Source organism: Copadichromis virginalis, linkage group LG17 (genome assembly GCF_057382275.1).
Source record: "Copadichromis virginalis isolate Kocher_CV1m ecotype Utaka linkage group LG17, C_Virginalis_male_GT1.1, whole genome shotgun sequence".
Classification (NCBI taxonomy): Eukaryota; Metazoa; Chordata; class Actinopteri; order Cichliformes; family Cichlidae; genus Copadichromis; species Copadichromis virginalis.
The window spans coordinates 35,050,957-35,074,331 of NC_140634.1; the positions used below are offsets into that span (position 1 = coordinate 35,050,957).

Sequence of the window (23,375 nt, forward strand, 5' to 3'; positions counted from 1 at the left end):
AAAGAGTGGAGGCTGGCCTTGGTTTAGCATTACAAAACCCCACCTCTCTGTCCAGCCACGTTAAATAGTCAAACCTTGGCCCCAGTCAAACTGAAACCTACAGATTCAGCTTCAAGCTCGTCACAAGAGTGACACCACAATGAAAGGTAAGTGCACATATATTTGAACTTGGTGCGCTCTACAGCTGGAACAGTTTGGTGTGCAGACACATCGGCTTCCAATTCAGGCGATATGGGTGTCAGCCATCGAGTTTCCATGGCCTACTGCAATCCTCGTGTACATCTGTTGTACAGGAGACTCTGTCAACGCCGGCCTCGCCAATTATACCAGCCATGCCAGTGACTTGCCACCCTCTGAAGTGAAGATGGAGGAGAGGGGTCAGTGGAGCAATAAGCTGGAGTTCGTTCTGTCAGTCGCCGGCTCCATCATCGGCCTGGGCAACATGTGGCGGTTCCCTTATCTGTGCTACAAGAACGGGGGAGGTGAGTGGGAAGATGAGCTAAGTAGAGAAGATAAAGAGTGCTCCTCTGCAGTTTTCCATCAACTAATTCATGCATGTCACTAATTTGTACAAAAGGTATGTTAAGCAAACACCTGAAGATCTTAGTATTATTCTGAAATTGATCAGATTCTGAAATTGATCTCTGTTCACTAATGGACTTAATGAGAGACAAAACTTGTTATCGCGAGTTGCAGACTTCATTCAAAGGCAAAATTCATCCTTAAATTGATTTGATGATAGAAGTAAAAACGGGTGCATTCAAAGTTTCTGAAAATCTGTTTGGAAAAACAGCTCTTCCTTCATTGGCTGCATGTTATGCTTGTTTGACTGCTAAATTAGATACCCATTTCTCTCTCTCTCTCTCGCCCTCCATGGGGTGGCGGGGTCAGAGTTTGGGAATGAGCGGGGTCAGACAGCTGTTGTTGCTCCTCGCTCACAGCAGCTGTTTCTGCAGAGAGGCAGAAAACTTGAACAAGCCACATGCCCTCGGCCTCTCTGCGGGCTTTCATGGTTTTATGTGGTCTCCTTTCCTTTTTATTTTTTTGTACTTTATTCCAAATCAGATTCAATATTAAAGGTGCAGACAGTAGAAATACATTGCATTTGAACAGAGTATACCTTCAGTATAAACTCTAACCCTTAATCATTTGCTCTTTTTCAACTCAGGTGCATTCCTCATCCCTTACCTGATCTTCCTGTTTACTTGTGGTGTTCCCGTCTTCCTCCTGGAGGTAGCACTGGGCCAGTACACCAGTGAGGGAGGCATTACCTGCTGGAGAAAGATCAGTCCTTTGTTTGAAGGTAAGGAGGATTCAGGTAAATTTGGTTTTATCTGTATAGTGCCCTATCAGAATAGGAATCTCCTGAAGGCACGTTGTATTGTAAAGTAAAGAACTGCCAGTGTTAGCGAGAGACAACCCCCACTGATTCACAAACCTTCTATAAGAAAGCACTTGGTGATTGTGGGGAAGAAGAACTTCCTTTCAGTAGAACCAGGTTCAGGGAGGAGCATAAGAAGAGAAAAGAGACGTACATTCTTAGATTTTGACACAGAAGAGAGTAATCTGGAAAAAATAGCTTCATAGGGACTGAAAATGAAAATTGTCAGCGAATCACAGGAAGTCCCCCAGCAGCCTGAGCCTACAACGGCATACCTAATAGATGTTTGAGGGTCACCTGATCCAGCCCTAAGTATAATATAAGCTTCATCAAAGAAACTTTTAAGCCTAATCTGAAAAGTAGAGAGGGTGTCTGCTTCCTGAACCCTGAGACTCTGTCTCCCATTCTATATTTAGAAACTCTACAAATCACAAGTAAGCCTTCAGTCCAAACCAGCATGCTTTACTGGGATAATATGGGACTATGAGGTCTTTATGATATGATGGTGTCTGATCTTTCATGACTTTGTACGTGAAAAAGAAGGATTATAAATTCAGTCTCAAATTTAAGCGGGCGATCTCTCTTCCTCATCTCCATTATTATTCTGTTTTGGAAGACCAACATCAGCCCTAAGCATACATATTTTTTCATATTCAGAATATACTAATTATAAAGGTGAATATTGTTACGTATATTTAAATATCATTTGTGCAGGTCTTGGCTATGGCACCCAAGTGATAGTGACTCTGCTGAACTTCTATTACATCATCGTTCTGGCTTGGGGGATTTTTTATCTGTCTTTCTCCTTCTCTTGGGACCTACCTTGGTCTTCCTGCAACAATACGTGGAATACAGGTAACACAACAAAGCTTCGTGAATGTTTCCTCTTAGAATGTATTTTTCCCCTTCTTATAGTGCAATGGTAAATAATTTCTATGTGGTTTTTCCCCTACAGAAAACTGTGTGGAGTTTCAGAGGAGAAACACCTCAACTGACCAAATGATCAACCCAAACACCACCTCTCCTGTCATTGAGTTCTGGGAGTGAGTTGTGGCACCCTCGATAAAAAGCAGATAGTGACTTAATGATTTAGATGGTTTGTCACTGGTGTGTTTTTTTTCCCCGTTTCAATAGGAGGAGAGCACTAAGGATTTCCCCAGGTATTGACCAAATGGGCTCGCTGAATGGGGACCTGGCCCTGTGTCTGTTCATCGCCTGGGTCATGTGCTACTTCTGCATCTGGAAGGGGGTGAAATCCACAGGAAAGGTGGGTGAGAGGGGGACTCAGAGGCAGCTCTGGGGTACGTGATGGATGTCATGTGGTGATTATTTTGGCATGTTTCCTGTTTGCACATATGCGTGTGTCGATATAGGTGGTCTACTTCACTGCGACCTTCCCCTACGTGATGCTGATTGTGCTGTTGATCAGAGGACTCACCCTTCCTGGCGCTGGAATCGGCATCCAGTTCTACCTTTACCCTGATTTGGGGCGACTGGCAGATCCACAGGTATGAAGATCATTTGCACAAAACTCACTTAGACCAGTCACAAAATTTTCAAAGAGTGACGTGAACCAAGAGCAGGTACCCCATGGTTCTCGGTTGGGGGGGAACTTGTTTCTGCTGGGTCCATCTGCTCTCCATGAAAGAGACAGGGACCGCGGGGATTAAATGCAAGGTCAAGACACCACTGGGACTGTAAACACAAGATCTACCAGGACTGAGCTGAAAGCAGACACAAAATCAGGCTTTCCCCCCTTTTTATGGAACAAGACCTTTTAAAGTGGCTTTTTAAGTGACCAAAAGAATCTTTAACTAAAATGTATGGGAGAAGTAGGATTTCTACAAGAATCTAGCTGATTTTGGGGCAAATAAGCAAACTTTTTAATTGTGTTTTTTCAGATTTACAGACCAAGTCCAAAAATAACTCCCTAAATAAATGCCCAATGGTGTTTCAAAACAGTTGCACGGCAAGTGTTGGTTGTTGAAATAGTGCAATATCATCTCAGTTTGCTATTTATGGAAGCATGGTTAATAAATGTTCAGCTAGAGCAAATCCAGTAACAGACATTTCACTTTTGCCCACCTGCTTTAGTCAGTGATGGCTGAATGTCTATGGAAAGATGTAGCACATCAATCCTCCTGGTCACACAGCACTGCATTTGAAATCTCTATATCTCTATATTCATATCTCTCCTGTGTTAGGTGTGGATGGATGCTGGCACTCAGATCTTCTTCTCCTATGCCATCTGTCTGGGGTCGCTGACTGCTCTGGGCAGTTACAATAAATATAATAATAACTGCTATAGGTATGTATGCAATGCAGTATCCATGTGCTTATTCAATTACACGCTTACATAGATTAAAGTCATTTCTCAAGATTATTTAAGCCAATAAGTTGCTCATTTTTGACATTTGTTTGTTTTTAGATTTTTTTAGTGCGAGTTGCCCAGTTTTAAATTAAAAGTTAAAATTACATACTTTTGTTGCACTCAAACCAACCAGCCAACCAAAGCATTTGAAAAACTGTGTGAGCCGTTTCACATACAGACTAATTACTTTCTACCGTATACATTTGCCAAACAAAACATTGTACAACTAGCAAACATTACCACTCCATTGAAGTTGGTGCACACTTCCGTCTGCAGTGAAAAAAGTAAGTTCCCATGTGAAACTGATAAATAACTTTCCATGTTATGTGGCATTTTTAAAATCACGTTTTATGTAGGTGGCTAGAAAACAGCCACATACACAACATGCCAAATAGCTCTTTCAAACTATATATGACAATTTAAGATTTGTACATGTATATGTTCAACATCTCCTCCCTCATTCACACATCATCCTTTTCCTCCTCTGCAGTCAGTGCTCTAACAAATAAAAACATGTATAAAATGTATATTTATTCTTGATATTTCCTCAATTACTTATTGTCAGCAGCTTAAACATGTGACCCTGATATCTCCAGACAGCTGACAATGAGCCAGCTAAACAGCAAAAACAGCTAGTTGTAAGCTAACATCATGCCAGCTAATGCTAGACTCCAGCGTCCTCAAAATCGCACTTTCCCTCTGATAAACACTTTGATTAAAGTTTCACATAGTATTTTTAAATTTTATTTTCTATGTTATACAATGTTAGATTCACTTCAAAGGTTTTACTCATGCTGGCTAACAGAGGCTAACAGCAACTCACAGCGGCAAAAACAGCAGCGCTTACTAACGGAAAAGTTCAAGATATCGCCAGCAACTCACCTCACTGTCACTGTCATCGGACAGAAGGGCGCATGGCTGGCTCAAATCATATCACATTCCTTGCACAAAGTTTTACAGCCCCGGACCCTGCCACCAGAATAGATAAGGCAAGTATCATAGCAGACCTCATCAAAAGATTGATATAATAATAAAATAATAAAAATTTTGAGTGAATTTTCCCTTTAAATAGTCTGAAGTTTCTTTTTAAGATTATATTCGAAGTAATTCTTAATATTTAGAAGAAGAAGCAGCTGGGGGTCGCCAAGGTGGGTAGACTCAATTAAAATCACTAACTCAAGCATCATCATCATCATCACCTCTTACTTTATAATTGCCTTTCCGAATCTGATGCTTAACTCCGCAGTAAAAGGACACTTAACATATTGTTGCAGAGACTGCCTGGCGCTGTGCTTTCTGAACAGTGGCACCAGCTTCATGGCAGGCTTTGCGATTTTCTCCATCCTGGGTTTCATGGCTTATGAGCAAAATGTTCCCATTTCAGAAGTGGCAGAATCTGGTGAGGCCTGATATCAAGCAAAATAGCAGTAATCCCATAGTGACACTAATTTGTTTTGATACTTAGGTTGGTTTGTGGTTGTTCAATTTAAGTTGTTTGTTTTGTCTCTGCACAGGCCCTGGCCTGGCATTCATAGCTTACCCTCGTGCTGTGTCCATGATGCCCTTGTCTCCCTTGTGGGCGGCCCTCTTCTTCATCATGATTGTTTTTCTAGGGCTGGACAGTCAGGTACAAAGCTATGCACCATTTTCAGATAACACGCTCCGCCACTTGGATGTTTTTTCTTTTTCATGATTGCTTTAGTGATGATCGCATTCCTATTAATGACTTTTCCCCTCTCCTACATCAGTTTGTGTGCGTGGAGAGCCTTGTGACGGCCATCGTCGACATGTACCCAGCCGTGTTCCGTCGAAAGTACCGCCGGGAGCTCTTCCTGTTAGGCGTGGTCCTGGTCTCCTTCCTCATGGGCCTCGTCATGCTTATGGAGGTAGGTGTCACACTCTGGGACTATAAACACACAGATTCACACAGCCAAAGATCAACAAGTACAGAAGTAAAATTGGCCTGTAGTGTGTAGTAAATGATTTCATACGAGTGTCTTTAAATTATTCTTTTTTTTTTAAAGCTGTGGTGTCATCCCTTGTTTCCTAACAGGAATGAATGCCTTTAGCAGCAGTTTGCTTGATCATGTGATGTTAAAGCTGTTGTCTCTCAACACATACTCTTAACAAATTGGGCAGTTGCTGGGGTGGAGGGATTGCGGCTGGTGGTGGGATGCTTTGTTCTGATTAAATAAACTCTTACTAGAATCCAACGTAGTTGACGTGGTTTCACCTCTGCACAGCTGGAAGCATGAATGCTCTGTAGAGGTGTCAACAAGTCCTCAGTTTGTAAGTACAAGCGCGTCAATGGTTTTGTGCGACCCTTCTCAGGTAAGTGACAAGCATTGTTATGCAATGCTCCCAATTTTAGGATGAGGGCTGAAATAGTCAACTTTTGGGCTTCAAGGTTTCAGGGTCTTTGTATAATAACAGCACTATACTATATAACAGTATTTTACTGTACAGTTTTCAAGCTACCATTCATTTTTAGATAAAGGAGACCTATTATGCTCATTTCCAGGTCTCTGTTTTTATTTTTGGATCTTATTAGAATAGTTTTGCAATAAGCCATCCTAACCTTAAACCCTTTAAACCAGCTTTCTTCTGATTGGCTGCCCCTTGTAAAAAGACAAAAACAAAGGGGTTCTGCAGGTGTGTGCAGCAAAAGCTATGTGTCTAAGATTACCATATTAGGGATATCTCCTTTCAGTGACATCATACGGAGCCAAGAGTATAAAAAACTGTCTAAAACTGTAACTGTAAGCTATATTTGTATGATTATACCTCTTTGGTTTGTATCTGTTTAGGGGGGCATGTATGTCTTTCAGCTCTTTGATTACTACGCAGCCAGCGGCATGTGTCTTCTCTTCATGTCCATCTTTGAGACAGTTTGCATTGCGTGGGTTTACGGTAAGCAAACAGAACTGCATGTAAGATTACAGCACAAGCTTTGACGAGTAATTCTGAGTGTTCACCCAAGTTACTGGCAGAAACCCAGCTGGGAGTTTTACACTGTGTCACGATGAGATGTGTCTAAATTGTGTTTTTCCAGGCGCTGATCGCTTTTATGATAACATTGAGGATATGATTGGTTACCGGCCAGGACCGTATATCAAGTGCTGTTGGTTGTTCTTCTCCCCTGCCACGTGCATTGTGAGTCTCAGTAAAGTAGATAAACTTCCAAAAATGACAATAAATGTTCTATTAGTGAAAAAAAAGAGGAAATAAAGCAGGTTGATCCTCACTAGTTGCCGTACCCTGTTACCTTGTCTCTGCAGGGCACCTTTGCATTCTCCCTCATTAAATACACTCCTCTGAAGTACAACAATGAGTATGTGTACCCGTGGTGGGGATATGTGATCGGCTGGCTGCTTGCTCTCTCCTCCATGGTCTGCATTCCACTTTGGATGGTGTATAAGATCAGCACCACCCAGGGGACACTCAGAGAGGTATGCTGGTCATCCTGTCAGAGGAAAACATTTGTGCCCAACTGACGTGTTCCTGATTTTAATCTTTGTTTGCTCGTTCACAGCGCATCCAGTTGCTCATCAGACCATCTGACGACTTACCTAAAACCAAGAGGGAGCAGGAGAGGTTACTGGCTATCTTTGCTCCAGAGGTAGACACCACCAAGACTACAAATGGCTACTTCCCCGTCTCTGAGGCGGACTCCAACTTGTGAGGCTTCAGTGGTCTGTGGGATCCACTTACTTTAAAACATAACATACACGGTGGACTCAGGCGAAAGTAGTGGGTTGACGATTTTTGAGTGATAAATTAAGGCAGAAGAAATTAAAAAAGTATCCTGACATTTGAATTAAGAATTTTCAGAGTGGAAAGGAGTGTTTTTCAGGGACAAAAGTAATTTAGACAAACTTGTTCTTGAGTCTGTGAATCCATCGGTAAAGTTTATAAGTAACCCAATAAAAGCAAAGTCACGGGAGGAACAGGTGAATCATTGGATGTTCACACCTAACACTTAGAGAGCAACTTGTTAATGCTCCTTTATGTATCTGACAACACTGCATGGCTGTTTTGTCATATTTGTATCATATTGTTATGTTGTGATAAATAACTGCAGAGGTTTTCCTTTTGTATTTAGGGAAAATTAGATTATGCTTAACAGTAGACATAATAGGATGCAGAATAAATACATGGAAATGCAGAATACTGATATGGACTAATATGGCATATTAACTGTAGTTTCATTTTTTGTACTGTAACGTATAATGACTGTACAAAGAAACATTACTGTTGTAAGTGCGGATTAAAAAATCTTTGTATGTTGTCCTGAACCATTTTGCCTTTGCTCTCCGAAGGGGAACTTCCTAAGTCTGAAAAAATAATCCAAATTCGGGGACTTGGATGTTAAGCATGGCAGCTTTAAAGGGAAGGGGGGGGGGGGGGGGGGGGGAGTCGCATAGAGCCTTTTTCACAGCAGCCATTGTTCTTTTCTGCTTAGGCACAGACCTTTAACTAATGTGATCAGTAACGCCTGTGTTTACCTGCTATTTAAATGGAAACTCTGGTGGATTAAACACACTATTATGTTACTCAGGTTTACACCTATGGCACCTCATTCCTTGTGTACACTGGCTTGTAATACAACTGGATTTAAAACAGGTTGGTGCTTGTAGGTGAACACTTGTGACAATTGCACTAAAGGAGAGCAAACTCCTACTTCAAAGCTCACTTAAATGCTTGCTTGGTTCATTTCTCTAAAACATGTTGTTCAAGTTGGAACCTGCAGCAAAACACCACTTTGTCAGGTTTGAACAACAGACTGTATGTAAACGTAGGATGTAGTTAAAGCTGAAAAAGTGAAGCCACTGTGAAAGTGCCTTACAGCTACACTGGTTTTCATAGCTAGCAAGAGGAAGCAATAGTCACTGCTGAATACAACACGTAGTTCATTTTGAAAATTACGCTATTTTCAATTATGCTGTATAATAAGTTTTCAGTGTCTGTTGTCTGGTTTAACAAAACTTGATGGTTATGAGTTGAGTAACACCAAAGGTACATTCCAATCCAAACACTTGTGTACAATCTTTATATTAGAAAATGAATAAATACAAATGAATACATTTGGCTGATACAAAGGGACATGTCACATGTGCATATTGGGTTTTGAGAGTCTTCAACTTTAACTTTTTACAAATCCACAAATGCATGCAGCTTTCAAGTGCTAGTAGAAAACTGGAGCATCTGGGCTTCCTGTGTCTTTTGAACATGCCCCTGCTGCTACAAATGTAATTTTAAAAAAGAAAAATCAGTCCATAACTATCAAAAGTCTCCAATTTTATGAAAATGGAGAACAAATCACGAACAAATCACATCAGGATTTTACTGATATGTTTTGGGTTTTTTCATATAGTCATGTTCTATAAAGTGATAAAGTATAACATCTGTGGACTTTGCAAGAGCTTAGCTTGTATAAAGTATTTTATTAAAGGTACCGGTTTAGTTTCAGTTACTTTTTCTTTTGTCATTTGTCAGCTTTCCTAATGTACATTTTAAAGATATTCAACTACTTTCCAGCTTTGAAAACTCAAATCACTGAGCTTTCAGCATTCAGACCACATTTTCTTCAGGAACTTCATTCACTTGTTAATTGTTTTCCTTTTCCGGGTGTATGATATGTTATAGTGTGAGGTAACTGGCAGTTTATAAAACTCTGCTTTCACAGTACTTTTCCCAAAATTGCAATATTATAAATGGTTCAACTTTCAGATTCTTTATATTGGCCTCTTTGGTGATTTTCTCTTCTACAGTGTTCACGGAGGGTTAAAAAGTGTCACTTGTATTGTTTCCCCTCATCTTTATTTTTAAAGGCACAGTTTCTTTCTCAGCTGTAAGCCCGTGCATCCACAATGATGGAGCACTTTTGAAACATTTTCTAGAATAATTTTGCCACTGGGTGTCACGCTGCCACGGTGATGATTGGCTGCAGCAGCGGCGTCGCTCTCTACGTGCCTCTATGACGCGCCGCTTTTTTTCCCACCATGCACCGGGGAATGTCTAAGGAAAGATGGCGGAAGGAGGAGCGGCTGATCTGGATACCCAAAGAGGAGAGGTCGCGACACTGTTGAAAACACAACTAAGAAAGGGAGACACTTGGTAAGAATTGACTGTGATCTTTTCAAGGGCACTGCGTGGCTCTGGGCTGGGTCTGCTGAGCCTGTCAACCCCACGGAGGATGTGAAAGCAAAACGGCCGGGCCGTGTTGACAGTGAGCTCCGAGCTAGCTAACGGCTGCCTGTCAGCTTCATGTGTCAGCTTGGCAGGCTAGCGCTGGTTGAGCTCTCGCTAAGACTTAAAACAGTTAAACTAAATTTATATGCTGTATTTTGGTGTTTATATCCTTCACTTCCAAAAAACTGTGTCACATATTTTCTGTGGATGTGTAAGGAAGGCTACATGCCGTTTGAGTGATACAGATAGTTATCAGGCTATCAGCTAATTGGCTAGCTTGCCGATGATCCAAGCGGTTTGCCTGTCAGTGGGTTCATCCCCCGACTTCAGCAGGGCGGAGTCGGAAAAAAAAAAAACACCTGTCAAAATCACAGAGCCAGCTGGCTAGGCTTGTAGCAATCTGAACTCAACACGGCGGCTAAAAGCTACTGTTACAACTGTCAGTCTGTGTAATGTATGCCTCCCAAAACCAGATTTGTTTCGGGTACTCACCACAAGGTAGCCTCAAGGTAACCTGGTTTATAGCCCAATAGTTTAATGCACCCCACCCCACCATCCCTTTTATATAACTCTTGTCTTTCACATCTTGCTTTTAGTAGAGATGTTGTAATCTTGATTGCTTTCTCTGCAGGTACCTAGTGGACAGTCACTGGTTCAAACAGTGGAAGAAATATGTGGGATTTGACAGCTGGGACAAATACCAGATGGGAGACCAGAATGTCTACCCAGGACCGGTTGATAACTCTGGTCTTCTCAAAGGTAAGTCAAGTAATAGTCCATCTCTTTATATCTCTATTTTATCCCTTCTAAAAGTATATGATAAATGTATGGGAAAGCAGTTTTTGGTAGGTTAGCTTCGTGGGCAAGTGACATACACGCACACAAAAACATTGTCTACTAACCAGAGAGTAGCCTTTCTTTGGAGGGGGGTCATAGAAAACTCTCCAGCTCACCTTGTTCTTTGTGTGTTATCAATAGTGTAAGTGTTGACCCACAGAATGTGCTTGTTTAACTGCACGTGTATGACCCTCCCTCCCTCTAGATGGGGATGTGCTCGCCATCAAGGAACACCTCATTGATGAGCTTGACTACATTCTGGTCCCAACAGAAGGCTGGAATAAACTCGTCAGCTGGTATGGACTCACAGAGGGTCAGGAGCCAATCGCGCGCAAGGTAAGGGTTCAGTTATTAGCATAAGATTATGAATGGATTTTTTAACATTTGTTCTGCTGCCAGCTCAGATTGTTTTCTCATATACAGAATCAGAAGGTTTAATGTGCACAGTGACTTGTGTTGGGGTAAAAGGGAGAACATTGTGCTAATAAGGCTGTTTGGGGAAAATCAGACATGCAGCACTTTTGGAAAAGGAACTTTGAACTTGTGTCACTGTTGCTGAACAGTGAATAGTATATGACTATGATGACAGATATTTAACAAAAAGAACTGCAAAGAATAGTTAACCATTACATTCATTTTTGATGTAATTTGGTTGGTCAGGTAGATTTACACAGATTTACTCTGTGTACTCTACACAGAATCTCAGAAGTAATAGTGAAAGACTGGGTGTTTACTTATCACAAAGAAAAAAAAACAGTTGCCTTTCATTCATTTCTTTTATGAATGAAACGCAGTATGTGTGCTTATTTTTTCCATATTAGCATGAGAGTATGTAAGGTTTGCTGGAGTAAAAAAAATGAAGAATGCTTATATGTTTGTGATTACAGTTGAATACTTGTGTGTGATGGCACTTTTGCTATCAAAGCAACTCTTCAAATCTCGCTAGTCATGGCATCATGGCTGCTGGAAGCACTTCCTCTTCCCTCTCCATATCTATCAGTCTGTCTCTTGTCTCCTCCCCCCCCCCCTACATTGACCCTCCTCTTTTGCCATGTATGTCATGTGGCGTATCGGGTAGCTGCAAGGTTTCTATTTTCAGGCAACGTTCTGGATGACTGAAAAGCTACATGGAGCGATCTGCGAGACACAACATGAAGGAGGTTTTCTTCTTCTTTTTACCCTGTTGTTTCTATATTGTCAACTTGAGGGTGGGGATTATGCTGGGGGGAACTGTAGGATTGTAGTCATTGGTGTGACACTGTGGCTCCTTCCGCTTTCCACTTGTGGTTTGATTGCCAACAATGGTGGAGAGCTCCTGCGTCCTTGTTTTCCAAGCGGAGGAATGCCAGCTGAGGTCACACTAAGAGAAGCAGCGCGTAAGCTTTTCAAAGGAGTGCGAGGAGAGGCAAACCAGTATAGGAGAAGCGGCGTGGGTGGCCTAAATGGTTTTGGCTCGGCTTTGATTTGAGAAAATGTGTCAGAGCTTGGTGGTGAGTTGGACGTTGACTGAGCTCACAGATGGGTTGTGCGCTGAGGTGTACTAGCCCACCGAGAGCCTTGAGTAGGGGAGGGTTGTGGTGCTGAGAGAGTCTAAGCTGTGTGTGAAGGACTTTTGCAGTTTAGTAGCGTGAGTGTCTGTGTGCTGGAGGGGCTCAGGGGTGAAATAAATAGGCTGGGACCCCTCAGCTGTTTCCACGAGGTGCTGCTAATTTAGGCACTTCACCCTGACTGTGAAGTATCAGGACTCCAGATGAGTAGAGACCAGCGCAGCAGAACTTAGTGTGCTTTGTTATCCATTTTGTTAAGCATTTTCTAGCACGTTAAACTTAGGAGTTTTCTTTCAGTCTTGCAGGAATTTGATAAACATGAGATAAGGGTTGCATCATGATTATTTTTGCCAGCTTGGTGTCACGGTTTCTTTTTGGGTGCCTAAACTTCTGTCAAAGGTAAGCTCAGCCATGATAACAATTGGACAAACATCATACAGTCAAAGGCTTCTGCTGGCATGACTGAGCCAAGCTTGCATCTATGTTGGAATCTTAAACATTTAGTTTTTCATGTTTTACTTCTGTCTGTTCAGCCTGACTTGTTACTGTTGTCTGTGGTGTAATGTAGTGCTACATTCCTGTTGGCTGATTAGTGGACGGTTAGATTGTGAGATTTTTACACAGTTAAATTTTATGTTCCGTTGTAAGTGCAAACGTTAGACTTCTCTAAGGCAATCATTTCTGAGTTATCTACACGGTTCTTTTACATTGATCTTTTTGTGTGGGACAGCCCAAAACCATACAGGGTTACTCATGAATTAGGCCCGTGTCCCTCATTCTTTGCGTAGTAATTTAACATTAGATAATCATGGTTTAAAGCAGTAAATTGATAATCATCCTCTTTTTGCAGGTGGTTGAACAGGGTATGTTTGTGAAGCACTGCAAGGTAGAAGTGTACCTGACCGAGCTGAAGCTCTGTGAAGACAGCAATATGGACAATGTGATCACCAAACGCTTCAGTAAAGCTGACACAATAGGTAGGCACTGCCTAAGCAGTAGTAAGCACTGGTTTCCGCAGAGTTCCAGAGTTCCTTGGATCTCAGTTCACATTTCACACTAATTATATATAAATACATTTACTGTTTGTGGTATTTGTGTTTAAATTAATTGTTTTTCCAACTATTGTTGCCACATGATGATTTATTTCCCCTTTTTGCTGCAGGGGAAACAAAGAAATCTTGTACATAAGACTAAGTGTTTTTTTGTTTTGTTGTTGTTTGTTTTTTGTAAGTATTATGCAGTTGTGACACAACAGATACACGCTAGTAAATGCCATATTGTTTGCCAGTGTATGGATACTAGCTATTGTATCCTTGCATTGAAACATGAAGTAAAAACTGTTGTTTTGTTTCTGTTGTTGTTTATAATTCAGCAGGCTGTGCCCCCCAGCCAGAGCTAAAGAAAATAAAATGGAAATGGAATAAATTTTGTGTTTTCAAAATTATTTACTCAAGCGTGATTGACATTTTTGTTTATCGAGTTAGATAACAGTAAAGTGCGAAGATTAGAAATACAGAATTGTGTTTATGTGCATGGTCACCCCACTAATTCTCATTCTGAGCCAGGAAAACATTCTTGGAAGCACAAATGATATACAACATAGATCTAAATATACCCTTGGGATTTCAGATATTAGAATCACCTCCTGCGTGCATTCAAACACATGAACTTAACACTCTGCTCATGTTGTTTTTGAATAACTGTGTCCAAGTAAATATTTACTTTATTCTATTGATGTAGATGATGGAGTTGTTGGTTTTTTTTTTTTGTTTTTTTTTGTATGGTTGTTTTATTTCATTTTGTTTGTGCACATGAGTGTCATGCCTTTTTTTTTTTTTTTTTTTTTTTTTTTTAAACAGCACAGTGTTAACTGCATCTTTTTGCTAATGTGTTTGTAGATATGATTGAGAAGGAAATGAGGAAGCTGTTCAGCATCCCTGATGAGAAGGAGACCAGGCTGTGGAACAGGTACATGAGCAACACCTTTGAGCCTCTCAACAAACCTGACAGCACCATCCAAGATGCCGGCCTCTACCAAGGACAGGTTTGAACTTTTCCACTCTTTTCTCAAATTCTCACTATGTGAGAAGAATTTGGATCTGGAGGGTTCCTTTTTTTCAAGAGAGGCAAGATATTTCAGAAAATTGTCAGATGTGTAAGAATATGGCTTGCTCTATAGACCGTCATTCCTGAGCTCAGGAAAAGATGTTTTAGTTCTAGTTTCCGTTGGATATGGTTTCCCTCGTATTGTTTGGCAGATACGAGTACTTTTTCAGGTCATATCAGAAAACTTGTCTTTTCTTGATCTACTTGGAATCTGCATCCAAGAGGTTATTTTTGTTGATCCATCCATTCTTTTTGTCTCTGCTCCTCCTATCTAAAATTAAAATAAACAGCTATTGCAGATAATGGAAAACCACAAGATTGTGTTGTTTAGCCTTTTTCTAGCTGTTGCAAGAAAAAGGCCTGTAAGTTAGAACACTTGAACTCCTGAAATTAAGATTCAACTTTAAAGACCTTATAGTAAAGCTAGTTTGAGGCCGGCTCATGAACTAGAATTTTCGCGCATAGAACCTGACATCAAACTGACTGCGGACTTTACATATTTATTAATTTAAACATGTGGCTGCAGTGACTCAGCAGGCATCACTGGGTTGTCCTACTTACCTGCTGCTGCTACAATCACGTTAACCCAGTAATGGTATTCAGTGTTTCCCACTGATAGGCAGGACTTGGAGAGGCTGGACAGGTAGAATAAGAGTATGCTTGGAGACTCAAGTATTTCACAGTTTTTATATAAGAGTGATGTTATCTGCAGTCATGTCACCAGTTATTTTGAAATTGTCCTGGATTGAATCTGGTAACAGCAGTCACTGTTCTGCTGTTTTTGAAAGCCTCTTTAATTAAAACCTGCACCAAGTGAAGAACTGCTTTATTTGTTGCTACAGTAAACTCATCAACGCTGCAGAACAAAACAAGGACCTCTGTTGACAACTTGGGTCATGACGCCAGAGTTGGAGGTCCGTCTGTGGGACAAACCTGGTGACATTTGTCTACATATTTAGAGGCACCTTGTCTACAATATCTTTTACTTTTTTCTAAAGTGTGGGTGTGCCTTCTTCTGCATAGTCATGACCTTACACACCAGTACTCCACCCTGCTGCCACAAATGGATTCTAAAGCTGTCACATATAAAATAAAATATAATAGCTACTTTCAGCCAATGCTTTGTCACAAGGATTCACCACAGGGGTAGCTCCACGTATTCCATTGGGGAGAATTTTATGGTAAATGGTAAATGGCCTGCATTTGTATAGCGCTTTTCTAGTCCCTAAGGACCCCAAAGCGCTTCACACTACATTCAGTCATATACACATTCACACACTGGTGATGGCAGCTACATTGTAGCCACAGCTGCCCTGGGGCGCACTGACAGAGGCGAGGCTGCCGGACACTGGCGCCACCGGGCCCTCTGACCACCACCAGTAGGCAAACATGGGATATCTTGCCCAAGAATATTTGGCATGCAGCCAGGAGGCAGCCTGGGATCGAACCACTGACCTTCTGGTTAATGGCTGACCTGCTCTGCCACCTGAGCTACAGCCACTCCGAATGACGCTAAAGGGATTTGTGTGAGATCAAATCGGGGATCTTTGACTTGTTGGGAAGATAAATTCAGATAAAGCAAGCCAATAACACTTGGACACAGAGTAGAATTTCAAATGTCTGGTGTGTTTAAAGTAGTGGAAGCAGATGGATCCCTCTTTTCTTTCTGCCTTCTCCCGCAGGTTCTCGTAATAGAGCAGAAGAGCGAGGATGGCACATGGCCCCGAGGCTCCACGGCACCCAAGTGAGTGAATGACACACTGCCTGGCTTACATTTCTTTGGCTCTAATGAGTTGTACCACAGTAATGGAATCAGATTCCTACTTTGTACTCTAACAATACTGTCACTTTACTAAAAGCTACACGTAAGCAAAGTATTATTGAATGGCAGATAACTTGTATGTAGTCAGTTTGAAGAAAAACAGTAATGTGATGTGACACCACATCAGATTTCCTGCTGTGGGGATCTCTCCCATCGATCTTGCCATTATCTTCCTCTCTGGAAAACCTGCAGAATTAAAAGTGTATTGGTTTTAAAGTTTCCCTGCCACATCACTGCAGCGCTGCATCATCGTCAAAGATTTCCGCCCCTTGTGACTTTGCCTGAGTTTCCTTCTTTTTTTGCTCGACCTTTTGTTGCTGACATATAGGGATGGGTATCGTTTAGGTTTTATCCGATACCGGTGCCAAATCGGTACTTTTGAAACGGTGCCGGTGCTCAAACCGGTGCTTAAAGAATGGAGAACACAAAATTGGTCCAAAAACCTCTCATGTTCAGCTGGTTTTTGTAAAAAGATAACAATGTTAGCCTTTTCTGCAGCTATGGGGCATATATGATATCACTCTTGGCTGGAAGCAGTGCTTAAACAATGGAAAAACCACAAATTTTATCCAAAAACCTCTCATGTTTAGCCGTTTCCCTCTTTTTCTTTGGTCATTTTAGCCTTTTTGGCCAGGGTGAAGGGAGTATCTGCCATCAAACAAGAAGACAGCCGCATGTAGCTATGATGATGTTTGCTAGTTCACCTTACCTGCATTAATGTAATAACGTGGTTAGCCTACTCAACGTAAATTACACACGAACAACATTAAGCTACTCACGCAGAGAAGAACGGCTGCTGCTGCATCATCATCCTCATCATTTCTGCTACACTGGCAGGGCTAGGGGCCAGGACTCTCCTCTTCGTGTTTTTGGGGATGTTGCTAACTCCGGGTCTGATAACAGGCACCACACCCGCAGTAGATGCGCTCGGTGTGAGGTCTCGCAGCAAGCTATCAAATACAGCGCATTTCTTGGCTTAAAAAAAAAAAAATGCTATGCGTCGCCAGGTGTTTCATCGGATTCCAGGTGTTACCTCCTTTGACAGTATCACAGTATCAGCTTAAAGCACTTGTTGCAGGCTGCTGAGTTTGCATAATTTGCTGTGAAGTACAGCCAGACTTTTGACCGCTTCGCCTTGGACATTTTTAATCTGTAGCTTATGGAATCAGAACGATGCCACCTTGAAACGAAACCGAAAAAAATATTGAAACTGAAAAAATATATTGTAACTGAAATAAATGTACTGAAAAATCTTGTATTGAAACCGAAAAAAAATTGATAGTGAAAAACAATTAATTGAAACTGTAATTTTTTTGTTTTCGCTTATAATTTTTTTTTTCAGTTTCAATCCATTTTTTTCGGTTTCAAACCATTTTTTTTCGGTTTCAATCTGTTGGCACTGTTTTGGCGTCCGGGGGCGCGGATTCCGGCCCGCATGTATTTGCTATATAGAGGTCACTAGTGCTGACCAAGCTGCCATCTTTCTCTCTTCCCGTCTTTCAATGGCTGCTTCAATTTCAGCTTGACCCTCCAAACCGCAAGTAAGTAATCATTTTTTGTCATCTTTCCTTGCTGTCCCATTGGACTGGACATTAGTTTAGTTTTTTTTTTAGCTACATCTGGTGTGGTAAAATGCTGGTATTAGCCTATTCGTCGTAGCAAGCTAGCCTGAAGCTAATATTTGCTAAATTTAGGGACACCCGTGTCTCTGTAGGAGTTGGAGGCCGGTGTTTTAGGAACAGCACAAGATCTCATCAACAGGCAGTGTTGGGCAGTAACGTAATACATGCACCGGAGTTACGTATTTAAAATACAAAATATGAGTAAATGTATCTGTTACAGTTACCGTTCAATAGGTGATATTGAGAATACAGTTAGTTTGTTGAAATAAGTGGATTACATGGCGGTATTTTCCTGTTTCATATGTTAGGCAATGGTCTCTCAATTTTTGGTAATTCCACGCCGGTGGAAACCCAAACAAAACGCGCAATAAGAGCCTCTAAAAATTATTATACAAAAATGATTTAATATGAAGGCAATAGCAGTGTTACAGGCATCGCCCTAAACAATGTAGCCTCATGGGCAGTGTAGTCTGTGCTGCAGGGAGAATGGACTGCCATACCCGTTATGTGTCTGTGAGCGAGGGAGGGAGAGAAAGGAAAAGTACGAGCTGCCACGGAGCAGAAACGGGAGCTGGAAGCATGTAAACATAATAACCACTGCAGCCAAAAAGAGTGCCTGACAAGCCCAGCTGTAAGTAAGCTATTAAGACTCGACTGTACACTGTGTTCGTGTTTTCCTCTGAAACAATAAGCTCCATTGGAGCAGCCTTTCAACGCCTCTCTCTGTCTCTCGCAAGCAGAGTTGACCCAGACAACAAAGTAAAGCTAGTTTTCAGCTACGAGGCCGACGTATTAGCCAGAGGTCCCTTTACTACAGTTCGGAGCCGCGGACCTGTTTTATATACGCGTGGGATAGTTTTCTATACGAGATCACAGCAAAAAGTGCAGCCTTACCTAATGTCCACCTACTGTTACTCATTTATATTATGATTTTAACATCTACTTGGTATTGGTATGGCGAGTAGCCTTCAGTAATAGTAATAAATCACACAGCAATAGTACATCCATGTAGTTGTAAAGTATTCAGAATACATTACTTCTATAATCTTTGGTGGAATACATTTTAAAATTAACCTTCCCAACACTGTCAACAGGTTAGCACCTCATACCACAGTGCAGCAAAGCAGTCTCATGAGTGCTGGGAAGGACAAGCCCAGAGCCCAAAACAGACAGTCCAGGAGATGACAAGGTTAGTAATTGTATGGTGAAAATTATACTTTGTTATTTTGATTGGCAAAAGAAAAGTAAATACAAAATCTGCTTCTCACATATAGGGCATTTCCAAGATTTTTTTTTTTTTCTTCAAAACTTCTTCAATTTCTTTCATTACAGCTGTCCTGTGCCAGATGTTCTGTTGACCCACAGTGAGAGGCATCATTTCATAAACACCAGGAAGACTGAAACTCATCGCCGGGATCAAGCAGGGCTCGTGATCTTCACCAGCAGCTCCCTCACAAGAAGGATGAACCCAGCATTTCATGAACACTGATGGAGACCTTTGCTTTGTGTAATGTTAGAAGTACTCAGATAATCCTCAGAGGAATATCTTTAAGTCCTGTAGAAAGTTAAATATATGTTGTGCTCTCTGGTTACTCTGGTATGAATGACTCTGAATTACTTTATGATAAATAACACACTATTGTCAAAAAACAGTGAAAGAATTCCAGATCACAAGTTTTTAGTTCAAATACAAGTAACAACCTTTGACTTTAATCAGGTTTTATTTAATTGTGTCAGAGAAAACATCATGTGCTCTTCATGTAGCTGAGTACATTCAGTGTTTAAAACAGAAGTTGTGCAGGTCTGAGATCAGCAGTTTTCTGAAACACCAAACTGAGGTACTGTTAATGCTGATGTATAGTGACACAGTTACAGGGGTGATTAATCCTTTTGTCTTTAAATTTATCAATAAAACAGCTGCAGCTTTCACTGACAGCACATGTGGTACTTTAACCTTTGTACTGTTTTCTTCAGTTAATTTTGGAGTTACTACAAAGATTGAAGCTATAGGATGATCTGTCTGCTGTCACTGGGTGGTGCTGAGGTCTGAATCTGAGGACGGCTCCTGTAATCACAAACAGAACAGAATCATCACAAACTGAAATATAAAGTTTATCTCTCAAATCTGAAAGAGCTGATCCTTCTCTGTCCTCACACACTCGGAATCTGAAGTTGTTCAGTCCTACAGTTCTGCCAACAGCTGTTTATTTTTTAGTTGTTTTAAAGGCCTTATATACTAACACATTTTCTAATATCATGTTTACCTTTGAGTTGTTGATGCTTTATAAATGGACATCTGCAAAGATGAGATGATGGAGCAGGTTTCAGTCGAGGTTCAGTCTGCTGCTGCATCCTGGTCACAACATACAGAGGTGTTATCAGCTCAGTATTGAACAAGAAATATTAATGTTTCAAATTATTTGTCCTAAAGGACGCAAGCTGTACAGAGTATTGCACATGTGACTTTGTGAACATAATTCATTAAAAATAATTCGGACAGTTTTTTAACCTGAATATTTGTAACAAACTAAAAAAAAAAGCTAAAAAAATAATCAGAGGAAAAATGTAACATTTTAACTTAAGCTGACAAGCGGAAGTAGTTGGTTTCAGTACATAAGTATCGGGCTTTGCTATTTAATCCGTAGCTATTGACTAATGAGGGGTTACTGAAGTGCCAGGTTTTTAAAATTGGCGTTAATGTCGTTCCACAAGTGGAAAGCGAAAGAAAACATGCTGCTGTTTGCACATATTTAATAATCAGCTCTGCACAGGAGCAGAAGCAGAGTCCAGCCTGTTGCTCTTACAGTATAATACTCATAATAAAAGTACAGTAACCGTGGTTAGTCACCGAGCAGCCCGGTGCGTTTCTCTTGATTTCTTTAGTCAGGGTAAATTCATTCACCTGCACGGGTTAGCTAAACGAACTTTACAAAACAAGTTTCCCCAACAGCCGAGTGCTCATCTTAGCTAGCTAGTTCCTTAGCTGGCTAGGTAGCTAGCTAAGGACCTAAATTACGGATTAGCGTACAAACACATTTAACCTACCAAAAATAATGCTGTGGGGCCTCAGGTCCTCCTGTCCGGTAGTCCAATTTACTGAAGAACACCTCAGGCTGTCACTTTGAAATAGTCTGTAATGTAAACCTGAACCTCTCAGCATCTGCCATTTCCGAACAGACACGTGCAACTTTGTCCGTGACCGCAGCCGCGTAGTCAGTGTTTTCTCCAGTCATTGGTCAGCATTATAATATATGCAAATACATGCGGGTCGGAATCCCCGCCCCTCAGCGCGCCCCCGGACGCCAAACCAGTGCCAGCAGAGTGAAACTGAAATATGGATTGAAACTGAAAAAAAAAATTGTAAGCGAAAACAAAAAAATTGCAGTTTCAATTAATTGTTTTTCACTATCAATTTTTTTTTCGGTTTCAATACAAGATTTTTCAGTACATTTATTTCAGTTACAATATTTTTTTTTCGGTTTCAATATTTTTTTCGATTTCGTTTCAAGTTGGCATCGTTCTGATTCCATAGTAGCTCTGCTCTAAAAGAACGTACATACCTGGACCCGCCTACTATCCTCGGAAACGTAAAATGATTGGCTAGAAGTGTATCACAGCTCAGGAAAAAAAAGCACCGAAATAAAGCACCGAAATGTGCGCTGCTTTTCGTTCTGGTTACTACCGTTTATGTCAGAACGGCACCGGACACCGGTACCCATCCCTACTGACATATCACTCCGTTTATTTTGTTTCATCGCTGTTTAATTTGATCGGCACTCAGCTTTCTGGAACAGCTCCTTATTTTCCACTCTAATTCATGATCTATTCTTTATCTTTTGAAGGTCATCTGGTGCTTCCAATCTCTCTGCTTTGCCAAAGATCTCGCCTTCATCTCTCACAAACAATCATAACAGCAGCTTCAACAGCAGGAAGTAAGGCATAGTTGTGGGTTGAATAGCAGAGGGGTGGGTTTGGATGGGAACAGCCAGAGATGGAGCCTGATGTGCAGCCTGGAGTTCAGGACAGAACTTCACGCTGAAGTCGCCAGAATGCTGGAAGGAATTGGCTTAAAAATTTGTTGCTTTTAACTTATGTAAACTTTTTCTTGACTCTTTTATCAGTTCTGTTTAGACTCATTCCATAATTCCATTACTGAAGCTGTTTGTAGCTTCTCACTATGAAATTCATCTAACTCTGTTTTGTACAGGTCTATCTCTGGTTGTAATTTGGGTGTTCTAAATCTCCTGATGATGCATTTTCAGCTGTAAGAGCTGATAGAAAAGAGGGGGGAAGGGCGCTTGCGTTGGACTGATCTCTTAGAATTTCTTCAGTGACAGTAGACTCTCTTTCTATTAACAACAAAGCCTCTGGGTGCCTTACTCAGCTTCTGATTATATTACTCAAATTTGCAAATCTATTTTCCAATTGATGATGGCACTGGCTAGCTGTGGTTGCATGATTTGGGCTAATGTGGTGGTTATTTCATCTAGCAACATTCCACGAGGTTTTGCTTCTGTATGTTATTTGATTTAACACCAGACTACATCTAAATATGTCTTTCAGGAAAATTAAAAACTTAAACCTTGAACATTTGCTTAAATACAACACGACAGCATGCTGTCAGTCAGTTACTTTCAAGTTCATGTTCCTAGTAGATTAGCTGGTAATGTCAGATGATTTTTCTCCTGTTCCCACATAATGTACAAGATCATAAAGTTTCCAGTAGGAATAACTGACTCTAGGGTTCAGTGATTGATAAGATTTATAAATCTGTAATGCAGGCTAGACTTCCTAATTTAAATGTCTTTCTAATACCTGCAGCCTCTTTGTGGCTGATAGTCCTGAGGGGAGTCTGCATGTGGCCTCTTATTAAAACTATGCCCATATCCACAAACTTCACAGAGACTTGGACAGAATCTTTGCATTTGTTTGCTAAAACTGACATGACTGCTCATTTCATCAGTCTTCATTTCCTGAAGCATAGACCGCAGTTGCCAAAAACTAACTGACTCATCAGGCAATTGAATTTGGGTGGAATCTGCTTTTTCGTAACTTTGGATCTTCCTTTCTGCATTTAGTTAAAAAAAAAAATCAAAATAAATAAATAACATAAGTCAGCTTGCAATGCCATTGTAGCTAACCTGGGAAATGGCGCCAGAAATACTACTATGTTAAGCTGATTATGCTACAGCTACAGGGTACTACTGCCTGGTGGCTGTAGAATAATTAGCACTCCACCCTCCACATGCCAGGAGCATTGTCTTGTCATACCCATTCAAGCCAACCTGTAACTGAATGATTAGCTGTGCTAATGTTAGCCAAACAGAGCAGTTTCTTACATTTAGACTAGCCTTGTACCCTAAATTTAAATTCCAGCATATACTGCCCTCTTAAGGCTTTTTTTTTTTTTTTTTTTTTTGTGTAATGCTCTGCAATCTGTGACGGCAGTTTAACAGAAAGCAGTTTCTGTGCTTTTGACACAATGGAAAATTATAGT

General features: G+C 40.9%; 2 protein-coding genes across 2 annotated transcripts in view; both read left to right on the forward strand.

Moving 5' to 3' along the window:
• The first annotated feature begins 84 nt into the window (after positions 1-84).
• LOC146689818 (sodium- and chloride-dependent GABA transporter 2-like) lies at positions 85-8,047 on the forward strand. The gene is made up of 15 exons (XM_085436080.1): positions 85-146; positions 294-482; positions 1,169-1,303; positions 2,096-2,236; positions 2,337-2,424; positions 2,516-2,648; positions 2,755-2,889; positions 3,586-3,689; positions 5,027-5,151; positions 5,267-5,379; positions 5,501-5,638; positions 6,560-6,662; positions 6,805-6,905; positions 7,031-7,201; positions 7,285-8,047. The coding sequence occupies exons 1-15, from the start codon at positions 140-142 to the stop codon at positions 7,432-7,434; spliced, it is 1,833 nt and encodes a 610-aa protein (XP_085292206.1). The 5' UTR covers positions 85-139; the 3' UTR covers positions 7,435-8,047.
• A 1,718-nt stretch (positions 8,048-9,765) lies between these two features.
• The window catches only part of usp15 (ubiquitin specific peptidase 15), a 28,681-nt gene continuing 15,071 nt past the window's right edge, over positions 9,766-23,375 (forward strand). The window contains exons 1-7 of the mRNA XM_085436079.1: positions 9,766-9,869; positions 10,576-10,703; positions 10,987-11,117; positions 13,179-13,305; positions 14,227-14,372; positions 16,117-16,178; positions 21,721-21,810. Of these exons, the coding sequence (XP_085292205.1) occupies positions 9,781-9,869; positions 10,576-10,703; positions 10,987-11,117; positions 13,179-13,305; positions 14,227-14,372; positions 16,117-16,178; positions 21,721-21,810 (773 nt within the window). The 5' untranslated portion in view covers positions 9,766-9,780. The remainder of the gene's footprint in view (positions 9,870-10,575; positions 10,704-10,986; positions 11,118-13,178; positions 13,306-14,226; positions 14,373-16,116; positions 16,179-21,720; positions 21,811-23,375) is intronic.

What these genes read in the sequence shown, in the direction of transcription:
- LOC146689818 (XM_085436080.1), top strand. An exon ending in TTCAGAAGTGGCAGAATCTG is followed by an intron (nt 5,152 to 5,266) that starts GTGAGGCCTGAT and finishes GTCTCTGCACAG; the next exon opens with GCCCTGGCCTGGCATTCATA. An exon ending in TCTCCCCTGCCACGTGCATT is followed by an intron (nt 6,906 to 7,030) that starts GTGAGTCTCAGT and finishes TTGTCTCTGCAG; the next exon opens with GGCACCTTTGCATTCTCCCT.